The following is a 13995-nucleotide window of genomic DNA, read 5'->3' as shown; positions in this document are numbered from 1 at the left end:
CAATTCTTCAATTTGTCAAGATTGTTTTGAATTCTATTCCTGTCCTCAAAAGTGCTTGCAACCCCTCCCTGTTTTGTGTAATCTGCGGATTTCATAAGCATACTCTCCATTCCATTATCCAAGGCATTAATTAAAATACTGGCTCCCGCGGGACCCCGCTATAGATATGCCCTCCCAGTTTGACAGAAGATCATTGATAACTACTATTTGAGTAGTTTTGCCTACACTATGGAAGTGCCTCAACTGGCTGTTTCACAGAGATGGAGCCTCATCTCCCATGCCTCCGACTGACAGTTCTTGTCTGCCTCTAAGGCTTCACAGAGCAGAGTACCCAATGTCATGGATCTGTCAACCTCATTACTCCAAGAAAAGAAATTTTCAGGTAAGACATGGATAAATGTTCCTAATCTCCTGAGAGAGCCTTTTCTTACTAGATTTCCAGCCCAGTGTTTAGGTTAATGAGGTATAGATATGTATCCAAATCATACCCGCAAACCATCTCAGGTTCACCTGTCACTAGCTGTTCTCTAGGGTTTTCTTATGTTAGGGTTGTCAGTGTCCCAGATCTTGCAAGTCATAGATATTTGGTCTCTTTGTCTTCAGTAGCTGTCAGATTCTTGTACTGAAAAAGTTTATAAAGAATTTGGTGTTAATATTCCTAACTGAATGCTAATTTTTTTTGTGGTGATACGTATCGTGAATTATTTGAAAATGGTCCAGAATTTGCTTACGCTTACTGCCGAAGGTAGAATATGTGTTTCCTCAAATGTTTGCTTCATTAGTCAAATTCCATAGGCCGGTGGTATGGCTATTAACTTTACAAAAAAAACCCTATCTCTTCTTAAGTCGATATACAAACATTTTTTCCTAGTCTTAGTTATGTGTTGGAGGAAAGGAAGACAAAGTAGAAGCAAAAATTTTTCTAAGCTCTCTAGAATTCACCAACATTTCTTAATTTTATTTAAAAATTAGAGTTCACTTTATAGCTTTACATAAATCTTACCTCAAACAGCATTTATACAGTCTCTGCACATGTCAATGGGACCTGCATAATATAATTCTACACATTCAAGGTAAAATAGCATTGCAATAAGTCATTGCTATTTTAATTATTTGTTACGTTACAGAGAGTCCTGTGGCAACTTAAAGACTAACAGATGTTTTGGAGCATAAGCTTTCGTGGGTGAATACCCACTTCGTCAGACGCATATTACAGATCCAGACTGACACAGCTACCCCTCTGATACTATGATATTGTTGACACCAATATTATACAATTGCAAGGAATCTGACAAGATATGCTGTGTAAGGTATCTGCGAAAATGTTACAATTCACCAAGTATGATAATTTTGTTTATATGTTTGTATCACCTTTGTATTATAAGTTATAGATATGTAGGGTATATCTGTATTTCATACTTGTGCTGTGCATCTGGATGACACCCCCAGACAGATTGGCATCAGCACTGCCTAGCCTGCTTGATGGCCCATCAAGGGACATCAACTGTACAATGAACCCATTGAAAGTGTCAAGGGCTATACCTTATGACTCAGCAAGGCATGCAGGGACATGCCTTTGGACAGAACTCTTAAGGATTCCAGGCCATATGCTGGGCAGCTTGTGTTTGGAACAAAGGAAATACAAGCTGCATAGAAAAAGAATATAAAAGGCAGCTGCATCATCTCCATTTTGTCTTCAATCCTGCTTCTTACCTCTGGAGTAACTTTTCTACAAACGCCATCATGTGCCAGCAATGCCCCTCTGCTATGTACATCGGCCAAACTGGACAATCCCTACGTAAAATAATTAATGGACATCAGTCAGACATTAGGAATGGCAGTATACAAAAACCTGTAGGAGAACACTTCAACCTCCCTGGACACACAATAGCAGATTTAAAGGTAGCCATCCTGCAGCAAAAAAACTTCAGGACCAGACTCCAAAGAGAAACTGCTGAACTGCAGTTCATTTGCAAATTTGACACCATCAGTTCAGGATTAAACAAAGACTGAATGGCTAGCCAACTACAAAAGCAGTTTCTCCTGTTCACACCTCAACTGCTAGAAGAGGGCCTCATCCTTCCTGATTGAACTAACCTCGTTATCTCTAGACTGATTCTGGCCTGCATATTTATACCTGCCTCTGGAAATTTCCACCACATGCGTCTGACGAAGTGGGTATTCACCCACGAAAGCTTATGCTCCAATACGTCTGTTAGTCTATAAGGTGCCACAGGACTCTTTGTTGTTTTCTACAAACAAAGCTCTGAAAAAAGAACTGAATCAAGACAGTAAATAAGGAAGTGTTATTTACTCCTTCTCACAACACAAGAGCTAGGGGTCACTAGATGAAATTAATAGGCAGCAGGTTTTAAACAAACAAAAGGAAGTATTTCTTCACACAATGCACAGTCAGCCTGTGGAACTCTTTGAAGAAGCCAAGACTATAACAGGGTTCAAAAAAGAATTTGATAAATTCACAGTCCATCAGTGGCTACTAGCCAGAATGGGCAGGGATGGTGTGCCTAGCCTCTGTTTGCCAGAAGCTGGGAATGGGTGACGGGATGGATCACTTGATGGTTACCTGTTCAGTTCATCAGGGGTGGCTCCAGGCCCCAGCACGCCAAGCGTGTGCTTGGGGCGGCAAGTTACGGGGCTAGATGGATCTTTGTTCTGAGCCAGTATGGCTATTCTTATGTTAACCTCAATCAAGCTTTGGTCTGGAGTCAGTTTGAGATTTTTGCAGTATTTCACTCACCAAACATTCAAAGATCATGTATCGGCCCTCAAAAATCATGATTTCAAATAATAAATGAAAGCTTATTTTTCTTTGTCTTCTGGTTTTGGTGATGGTGAAGTCAGTTTTTATCCCACCCACACTGGTTCACCCTTCCCCAACAGCAGTCCAGTGGCCATTGTCCCACTTTATGGGTTTGCCCCTATCTAGTTCTGTTTGCCAGAAGTTGGGAATGAGCAACAAGGGATGGATCACTTGATGGTTACCTGTTCTGTTCATTCCCTCAGAAGCACCTGGCATTGGCCACGGTTGGAAGACAGTGTGTTGCAGTCCAGCAGGAAAAATGTCTGACTTGTATCAGTTTAATTAGTCTCCTCTGTGCACATCATATCATGCATTTCCATCTTAATTGTATCTTAAAGATTCCAGGTCATATTTTCTCAGCTTACAAGTACAATTATGATGATGTGAAGAAAAATAAGGGTCATGCATTATGAATATAATGGATCCACATAAAGAGCAGTGTGGATACCATAAATTGCTATGGATTTTGTTTTCACTACCAAACACTGACCCTGACCCAGTCAGAATGACATATGGCATGTTGCTTTCTGTCTTTTGATCTGCGTATCTCTAGCAGTGGGTGCTGCTATATTTTATATATATATAATATACAGTAGCATCCATTGTGCTAGACACTGTAGAGGGATATACTGACAGTCACAGTCCTGAAGATGAGACAGACAAAGGGTGGGAGAAATTAATAATTATCTCCATTTTACAGATAGGGAACTGAGGGACAGGGAGAGTAAATGGCTTGCCTAAGGTCATATAGAAAGCCTGTGGCAGAACTGGAAAATATACTAAGGTCTCTTGAGTTTAAGGCCACTACCTTACCCTGAAGCTCATCCTTTCTCTATTGCCCATCACAAAAAAAGTCTGTCTTAACAATCTAAATTAAAGCTGTTCGGGGTGTGGTGGGGGTATTCTAAATAGGTCTTGACTGTTTTGCTTTTAGCAGCTATCCTGGGATGATCCTAGCTGATTCCTCTAATCTTGGTGTCATTGTTCTGCAGCTGATGAGTTAAATTCTGCTTGTGTGTCCCAGTTGCATTTGATTTTTTTCTCAAAAAGAGTAAATACTGTATTGCCATTTATATAGTCTTTCCTTTTTATAGTTCCTAGCAGTTCAAACATACAAATTGCTCTGTGAAACCAACTTAGAAAGAATAGAGTGATCCTTGTCGCAATCCGTTGCACAGTTACGGCTATGTATGGCCACTTGTCGGTCCATGGCCATCTTGTCCTGTTAAAAGGACAAGGCAGCCTCCATCTTGGACCAGGTTCTTGTTGTATAGGAGAGGGCAGAGACTCAATCCTGCCCAGCAACACTGGCTGTGTATGCTCTCCTGTGTTTTTGTTTTTTTTCTCTCCTGCTGGGCCATCTAAAGGTCAGGCTAGTTCTGTGTGTGGAGGCCTGATTCTGCCCAGCAACCTGTTTTTTTTTGGGTTAGTCGTCTGGAGGTCAGGTTAATTCTGCCCAGAGACTCACTTTCCCGCTCTTTTTGAACCCAGTCATCTAAGGGTCAAGTTTGTTTACTTGTCAACTCCAGTGTGCCGTGTGCAAATCCTTCCGACATGGGGTGGCAACATCTCGAAGCCTGAAGGGAGGAGGGACCAGGGAGCCAATCAGATGTTGACACGAGGGAGTGAGACCCTTCTATAAAACTAGGTTTCCCCCCAAAATTTGTGTGGAGCATCCGCGTGTTAGCTGAAGGACCTGATCACTCTTTCGGCCAGGGTCTCCTCCCGGTAAAAGCGCACTCGTGTCGTATCGTTTGGATTCGTTGTCGTTTGGACCCGATCCCTGTCAGCTCGTCATGCTTCTGGTGTCTGTTCTGCTGGTCAGCTGCGCCTGGAGTGCGGTATTTGTTTTTTGATATCTGACAGTTAGCTTATCTAGCCTCTTATTTTTTCCCCTCCCTAACTTGGTACCAAATATCTACTCAGGATATCAGGATTGTATTAGTGAGCTCAGAATTGCACAATTGTTTAGCTAGCTTGTATAATAGTTCTAGTTGTTATTGGATTGTTAATTGCAAACTGTTTATGTGAATGAATCACTGCTCTGTCTGTGTCCAGTGTGTGTGTGTTTAACTTGGGAGCTGCCTCTACTTAGAGGGTAGCTGACCAAGGGGGTCCAGTCCCCGCGGTCTGAGTGAGTGGAATCTGCCCAGCTGCAGCCGCACCACACTCTGGATTTATCCTCTGTGTGAACGCAAGGGTGGCTGAGGTAGTGGCCCGTGGGTCTCTTTTCTGTGTTGCACCGGGCATCGCCCTGACGAACCCGATTCCTACCTTGAGAGATTGGTGTGCCTGTCTATTTGGTGGTGTGGTGAGCAGTATACAGTACATTGTTATTGGTTTGAATTTGCTTGCATTGTTTATCTGAGTCCCAGTTGGGAAGTGCCTCCTCCCCCGGCCCAAAGTGTAAAGAAATCCCTAAATAAACGCAGCCACTTGGCTTTTCAGTGTTACCCTGGTCCTGCCTGTCTTTTCCTCACTCAATACCAAGCTTGAACGAACCCCCAGCTAATTCAGACAATCCTGAACCTTTACTTTGTTATAAAAGTGTAGCTGCATCTATAATTCAGCTCAGAATATGTAATCACCTTTTAAACCATGTTTTTCTCCACATTACTAGCTCTGTTATTTTTAGTAGCAAAAACTGGTTGCATTCCCTATGCAAGGAAAAGAGTAAACACTCTTCAAAAAAAGTTAATGACAGAATTTAGCATACGGAGCAGATGGAACAAAAGATGTGTCAGCAAAGATATTTTTCAATACAATTAATTTGCAGGTACAGATTGAGTTTGACTCTCAGACTGCTAGAATTTCATCTGTGATGTCGTCAACCCTCCTGATGGCACATGGAAAAATGCTGATAGCAAGCCAGGGAAAGCACATGTTGAAAAATTGTGAATAAGAATGAGTGTGAATTACATCAAACACTGTGTAGCTACAAGCCTAGTAGAAAGGGATATAAATGTAGTGATTCTGGAATAAAGAAACAATATTTCAGTACACAGTATCTTCTGCAGTCAATAGACCAAGAAGTGTTTGTTTTTCTATTTATAACATATTCCATCTAGCAGGGTCTGAGCATACGTAGCGAACATTTAAAAACAATATATTATATTTATTGATGGTGTCATATTAAATGTACTCAATTCTAAAATGATCTTGATGCCCCATATTCACATCTCCCTGAGGGCAGAGCTTGAATGAATAGATGAGCCTTATACAGTGCGCTGAAGATAAACAGGCAAGGTAAACAGGCAAGGATGCTGATGGTCTAGGGTCCTCCACCAAGAACACCTTCCTTTCAGCATCAAGATGTGCAAATCAAGGAGCTGTAAGCAAAAGTTCCCCACCTAATCAATTTTTGTGACAGTTGAGTAGCAAGAGATGCAAGTCTCTAAAATATCCAGAATCTAGACTTTCTAGAGTGAAACCAGCAAGTTGAAGGAAATATGAAGTCAATCCAGGCTTTGGAGAACAGCTATGAAATGCCTCTGTGACTAAGTAGGTGTGTAGCTATTGCCTTGTGCACTAGCTGAAGTTTCAAAGACGTCTTCATGGTTATCCCTAGGTACAGCACATTGTAATAACACAATTGTTAGGTCACGAAAACATGGATAACTTTGATGAGGTCCCTGACCACGGACTCTATCCAGGAATAATCAGTGATCCAGAAATACCCCAAATTGCAAATCTCCTTGAAAACGATGTGTATGCACCCTCACAAACCAGAGCAGATGCTTATCCCACTTATTAGCATTAATTTCATCTGACCTGGACTGTACTCAACCAATTTTCTGCCTTACAAACTGCTATTTAGAGACATTGACTGTCCCTAGTGACGTTTTAAGATAAATCTCTTGCAGATGTTGTAAATGGAAGTTCCCTTCAAAATATGGCTGTGCAATGGGATGAGCAAAAGAAAAGAATCTTCTTATGATTTAAATGTGTGTTTAGATTTAGGTTTTGTATAGTGTTTTCTTGTATTCAAGGTATCTCGCAGAGCTGAGGTACATACGTACCTCACAATAGACAACAAGGCAACCACTTGCTCAGACATAGTTTTGAATATTAGCACTTGTGTCATGGACAGAAATACCATTGGCTAGGACACTGGGCTTATCTCCCAATTCTTTGCCCAGTTCATTGGCCACTGGACAGCAACCAGGATGGGAAGAACAGATCTTTATTTAACAACTTTATTTGAAGGATGACTCAAGCAGTCACATTTACTGTTGCATTGCACTATTAGTGTTGCCCAGTTTCTGGTGTGGGACTTTGTTATGCTCATACAAAGCACACTGGCTCTTTTATAGAGAAGACAAAAATGCCACATTTATTGAAAATACAACAGTTAGCATATGCTTTTCAGTCTCTCTCTCTCTCTCTCTCTCTCTCCTGCCAGTTGATATTTATAGTTACCAGTCTGTTGTAGCTCAAGTCAATCTCATGGCCAGTTAGATTGAGCACGAGTGAGGAGCTGGGCTCTTGTCAGTCGCGATCCGATGGTCCGAGGCTTTGTAGGACTGAACCCAGAGTTCCATGGCAAAACACCCCAGCTTTATAGTTGTAAATTCCCATTTGAGTCCATGCATTTTGCAATGTCATCCTGTAATCATTAGTCCTTAAGTGGTGTTAATTTTGGGGTTTTCTGCTGTTATTATTTGATGGTTATTGTCAGGCTTCCCATTGTTATCTCCTATTTGTTGTCTCACCTTCGGGGGTGCCTGCCTCGCCTCTGAGGTCATCAGTGCTGCTAACATGTTTGGCATCAAATACAATGGATGTTTTCTGATTGTCTCCTAGTCTTTCCAAGTCTCTCACTTTTTCTTGATCATCTGAACATTTGTGATGGCTTTCACACCTTATCTTTTCCTGGTGCATGCATTCCTCATTCACACAATCTCTTACAGAAACCTTCAAGGGTATACAGACAGCAGTATTTTATATTCAGCAGAATACATTGCAAATCAAGCCTTGCTAAATTTTATAACTAAAACAATTCACACTGGGGCTTCAGGCCCTCAACATCTCTTACTAACTAAACTTTATAACACGTCCTAATTGTAATGCATATTGAAAACAGGATCCCAGTGTTTTGCACTGATGCTTGTGTTTTGATTTGTAAACTGAGTGCATTTGATCTGGAACTCCCAGAGGGAAAATAAATATAGAATCCTATGATAACATGTTTACAGACTCACTTTCCAGACTATACACTTAAAATGTATAAAACCTAAGCTGGCCACTCATACATTCCCAGAACACTGGACATTCCAGTACTTCCAGGAACAGCATGGGCCCAACCCTGCAAGTGTGACCCTGCCCTTGATAGTTTGATGGTGCATGTGAGGTCATGCCACACGGGAAGCACCATCTTTAAGAGCATGCTGCCCCGCCTCTGCCAACATGACCTTGTACCCATGGTGTTTGCAAGGTCATGCCATACAGGGGGGTGCCATTTAAAGATCTGGAGGGGGTAGGTGGTGTTCCCCATCTGATACCGGACAAAGTCATATCCATTTTTGTCCCCCTACCAGTGAGAGACAAACCTCTCAGAAAGGGGACCATCTGGTTTGATACCAGACAAGTAGCCTCACTTATAACACCTGATATTTTTGCGGTGGGGGAGACTTAGAGCTAGAAAGGTATTTTAAAACTCAAAATATGGATTGCAGTTAAAGCGAACAATGGAATTACTATTAATATTTCAGTCTGAAACTGAATAATGGCAAAAAGTGCAGGATAGAATTATAGTGATGTGGCAGTGTCACAATATTTAAGGTTGCATCACTACTTCTGTTTAAAGGTCATCCCCTTTCTAAGTCCTCCAAAATTGACATGCTTAGCCAGATTCCTTTGAAATACGGTCTGTCTCAGGAGAGTGCAGAGTAGAATTAGTGATGCAAATTTGGAGTTGTTTGATCCAGGGGTTCTGGACATATAATTCGCTCCAAAATAGACATTTAAAAAGAAAAGTTTTGAAATGTTTGGGTTGGGTTTTTGTTGCGCAGAGCTAGAAATAAATAAATATTGATGCTGGTCAATATGGTCTCACTCTGTTGAGTTTTACCCAAGGTAATGCATGCATGGCACTCAAACCCACTGGAGGGTTTCCAGTCCTGCTGTTTTATAAGCTTTAAAGCTCAACTCTTGTAAGTGCTCTACAATCCAAATGGTTACAAGGATTGCTTTGAAATTTGATGTTCTTCATTGGGGTGCAGGGTAGTGTTAATGTGTCAGACTCGGGGTTATTTAACTGTGGGGTTCCTGAGTTACAGCTCTCCCTAACACAGTTTCCTTCTACTGCCTTGTACTGTGAAACTGAAAGGTACAGGATGAATCACCGACAGACCTCACTGAGGCTGATTGCTGTGAACTCACCTTCAATTAACATAACTAATAATAAATTAATCACAATCCCCCTGTGATGAAGTGGGAATTTTCTGTAATATTTTATGCATGATAACTTACTTGATTAGGGATTGTTACCCAGAGGGTGCAGAAGGATTAAGATGGTCTTGGGGCAGAGCAGGAGACATGTGGTGCTTGGGTCCAGTAATTGTCCGGGGTGATATGAATGGGTCATTAAGGGCTGGGTGAAACATTCATATCAATGAAATATCCAGAAAAACAATGGGAACCCCAAGGACTGAACAATTGACATCTAGCAACAGGAAAGTCCAGCAGGTGAACACGTAAACTCAAAAGGGGGTCCTTCAGGAGGAAGACAAAGGACAGAAAGGTGTCAGATGTTAAGGACTGGCCTTTACAGAGAGACCGAAGCTTTCATCTGGAACTAACAGACAGAGAGAGAGAGAGCCAAAATGGATTGTACAGCAGCTGAGACAGAGCCTGAGGTTGACCAGTCTGAACTCTGTCTTCACCTTTGCTTCTAAGGACTTTCCAGTGGTGGTTTCTAGTTGACTAATAAAACCCTTCTCTGTTTTGAAAAGGCTGCCTGGTGTCATTACAAATACTTGCTGAGGTGCATTGATCTCTGAAGAGAGTAAAAAGTCTCAGAACAGGACTTTATCTCAGTTGAATTCACTGGGCAGAGCTCATGGTGTGAAACAGGAGTGCTGGAGCTTTGAGTCTCAGCAAAGCCACTCCCTACAGCGACAGGAGACATTCTCTTGTCACTGTAGTTAATCCATCTTCCTGGATAATCTTAACTTCCATTGACCTAATGCTGTCTATGTCGGGGGTTAGGTCGGCTAACTACATTACTCAGGGGCGTAGCTGGGTCGACTTAACTTTAGTGTAGACCTGGCCTCAGTCATGAAGATCTTGAGGCCACATGGTTTGACCCTAAAGAAGACTGGGACCCCTTGGGGGTCTGGCACACTGAAGGGGCTCCTCCAAAGGATTGTTTAAAAGCTGGGGCATAACACAGATTGTGTGGATCCATGACATCTCTTCCTAAGACCAAAGGAGTTTTGGAGTGAGTGGCTGGGGGTTGCTGCAATTTGAGAATCATGGGTGGCAGTGTTTGTGGGGAATGTAGTCAAAGTATTTAGCGAAGAAAAAGTAGACATGTGAATGCTTCCTGGGAAGGGGAGAGTTTTGGAAGCAGAAGAATGAGGGAATAGCAGGGAGAGAGGTTTGGGACTGTAATGACAGGAAGGGGGATAATGGTGAGGGGTCCGAGGGTAGGGGAGAGTGTTTCAGGGCTCAGGTGAGAAGCATCCACCAGCTCTGCCAGTGCACCCAACCACCTTGTACCCCAACTTTCCTTCATAGACTGACAGATTCCAAGGCCAGAAGGGACCATCGTGATCATATAGCCTGACCTCCTGTATAACACATGCCACAGAACTTCCCCAAAATAATTCATAGAGCATGTCTTTCAGAAAAATGTCCAGTCTTGGTTTAAAAACCCCCCAGTGATGGGGAATCAACCATGCCCCTTAGTTAGTTGTTCCAGTGGTTAATTACTCTCACCATTTAAAATGTACACCTCATTTCCAGTCTGAATTTGTCTAGCCTCAACGTCTAGCCATTGGATCATGTTATAGCACTTTCTCTGCTAGATTGACGAGACTATTATTAAATATTTGTTCCCCATGTTGGTACTTACAGATTGTAATCTCATCACCCCTTAACCTTCTCTTTGTTCAGCTAAATAGATTGAGCTCTTTGAGTCTATCGCTATAAATTATGTTTTTAAATCCTTTAATCAATCTTGTGACTCTTTTCTGAACCATCTCCAATTTATCAATACCTTTCTTGAATTGTGGACCACATCATTGGACACAGTATTCCAGCAGTGGTCACAACAGGGCCAAATATAGAGGTAAAATAACCTTTCTTCGCCTTCTCAAGAGTCCACTGTTTACGCATCCAAGGATTGATTTAGCCCTTTTGGCCATAGCATCACACTGGGAGCTCATGTTTAGCTGATTATGCACCACAACTCCCATATCTTTTTCAGAGCCACTGCTTCCCAGGATAGAGACCCCATAATGTATGTATGGCCTGCATTCTTTTTCCCTGGATGTATACATTTTACATTTAGACATATGGAAATGCATATTGTTTGCTTGAAGTTGAACCCAGTTTACCAAACAATCCAGATAACTCTGTATCAGCAACCTTACATCTTCATTCCCCAATTTTTATATTATCTGCAACCTTTATCAGTGGTGATTTTATGATTTCTTCCAGGTCATTGATAAAAATGTTAAATAGTGTAGAGTAAAGAACCAATCCCTGTGGGACCCTACTAGAAACACACCCTCTTGATGACAATTCCCCATTTACAATTACATTTTATTATTATTTATAATTACATTAACAAGCTTTTAATCCACTTAATGTGTGCCATGTTAATTTTATCTTTCTAGTTTTTTAATCAAAATGCCATGTGGAACCAAGTTAAATGTCTTACAGAAGTCTAAGTATATTACATCAACACTATTAATTTTCTCAACCAAACCTGCAATTTCATTTAAAAAAAAAAAAGATATTGAGTTAGTTTGACAGCATGACCAGGCACTAACTTTGGCATCCTTGTCACTGAGGTTGCTGCAGCACAGGAAAGATTACGGGCTTAATTGAAGTCAATTAACTAGTTTCTGTTGCGGATTACTGATGCTTGGGTGGTAGTTACTGGGCTAATGAGGCAATTGGTTCAGTAACTGGGAGGGTATGTTTGGAAGGAACAGGAATTACAGGAGAGCTCAGTGGGTGCACCTTGGAGAGAAAAGAGAACTGTGTGGAAAACCACCTGCTGTAAACTTGTGGTACATTCTGTTATCCTTTGACACTGAAGATTAAATGCAGGCATGATGAAGGAGAATCAGTCTGCATGTGTTTGTGGCTAGGACACTGCAGGAACAGTCTGGGATGCGGTATTCACCGGCTAGGTGAAGGGACGCTCTGTGACAGACAGGATCTATTTTCCATAAACTCATGTTGATTGGCATTAATTATATTAGCCTCCTTTAATTCTTTATGTTGAGTCCTATATCATCATCTTCATTATCTTGCCTTGAGATCATGGAATCATAGAAGATTAGGGTTTGAAGAGACCTCAGGATGTCATCTAGTCCACCCCCCTGCTCAAAGCAGGACCAACCCCAACGAAATCAATGTCAGACTGACAGGCCTATAGTTACCCTGGTCATCCCATTCACCCTTTTTATATATTGGCACAACATTAGTTTTCTTCCAGTCTTCTGGAACTTCCTTGGTGTTCCAAGACTTATACAAATCAACATTATGATCCAGTGAGCTCCTCACCCAGCTCTTTTAAAACTCTTGGATGCAAGTTATCTGGATCTGCTGATTTTAAGATGTTGAACTTTAGCATATGCTATTTGACATCCTCCTGAGATACTACTAGACTGGAAAGTGTATTATCATATATTACTACACCATTTTTATTGTTCCTAAATACAGAACAGAAATATTTATTGAACACTTCCACATCTTCTGCATTATTAGTGATAATTGTAACATTTGCATCTATTAATGGATTGATACCATTGTTAGGATTCTTTTTGTTCCTAATATACTTAAATGACTCCTTGTTGTCCTTAACATTGCTGACCATAATTTTCTCCTTGAATCCCTTTGCTTCCCTTACCAGTTTTCTACAATTCCTTCTGATTTAAAGCTTATGATTTATATTTATACTGTCAACTTCCCCTTTCTTCCATTTGTTACATATTATTTTTATAGCTGCCTTCCTACACCCCATCCCTTGGCACCCCCAACCATTTGCACCCCCAACTTTGTCAATGCAACCCTAACCTTCCTATACCCCCAGCACCGCCAATACACCCTAATCCCCCTGAAACCCTAGCTCTGCCAGTGGACCCCGACCTTCTTGCAGCCCAAAGTTGTGCCAATGCATTTCAACCCCCTCCATCCAACTACTCTGCCAATGCACCCCAACACATACATAAACCCTGCACACATCCACCAATTAACTTATGCTGTGAGTTCTTTGGGGCAAGGACTGTCTTTATTATTACAGTGGCATGTTAGATGGAATCATGTGGGTAAGACTGAATGGGTTGTAAAAAGGGGTGAAGTATTTGTACATTTCAGCAAGAGTGGACATAGCAGAATAAATGTTTGTATGTTAATCGGGCATATTGGGGCATTGCTGAAAGAGGGCAGAGCTAAGGTTCCATGGACAACCCTAACTGTGCATTTCTGGTTTTCAGACGTTTTTTTGCTCAACTCAGCAGTCTACCAGGGTATGACGTGCCACCAAGCAACCATAACTCTTTCTTAATGTAGGTTTTTGCCACTGAATACTCAGCTTAGTGTTAGAAGGATGAATGAATTATAATGCCAGTGATGCAAGGTGAGTGTGAAAGGTGCATTATTTTGTTTGTATCTGATGTGCTTTTTATTTTAGAGGTGGGAGAGAGCTGTAAAATGCTATTTAATCAAGTAACTGAGATAAAAGAGCTGTAAAATAAAGTCTAGTGTATGATGGTTGCATTACACCATTTTGCGGACTGTAAAATATTTAATGTTCATAACTTCTTTGCAGGTTGGGAAAGACTCGTTTGGCAATGATTATATTGAAAATTTCAAGAGAAATGGGATTTCTACAGGTAAAATTTCAGTTTTAAAAAAATTTGTTAATTTTTTAGATAAAATTTGAAACTAGAGATGGAGGAGGTGAAAGGGTAGATTGGTTAGGTTGTCTAATTCAC

General features: G+C 41.2%; 1 protein-coding gene across 3 annotated transcripts in view; it reads left to right on the top strand.

The window, feature by feature from the left end:
• Positions 1 to 13995, top strand: part of RBKS (ribokinase) — a 97156-nt gene that overhangs the window by 29072 nt on the left and 54089 nt on the right. For all 3 annotated transcript variants that reach the window (XM_045012049.1, XM_045012052.1, XM_045012053.1), the window contains exon 3: positions 13830 to 13893. In XM_045012049.1, coding sequence (XP_044867984.1) covers positions 13830 to 13893 — 64 coding nt within the window. The remainder of the gene's footprint in view (positions 1 to 13829; positions 13894 to 13995) is intronic.

This window comes from Mauremys mutica, chromosome 3, assembly GCF_020497125.1.
Source record: "Mauremys mutica isolate MM-2020 ecotype Southern chromosome 3, ASM2049712v1, whole genome shotgun sequence".
NCBI classification, from domain to species: domain Eukaryota; kingdom Metazoa; phylum Chordata; order Testudines; family Geoemydidae; genus Mauremys; species Mauremys mutica.
The sequence above is the reverse complement of the archived record's forward strand: the minus strand, read 5'-3'. Positions and strand labels throughout refer to the sequence as shown.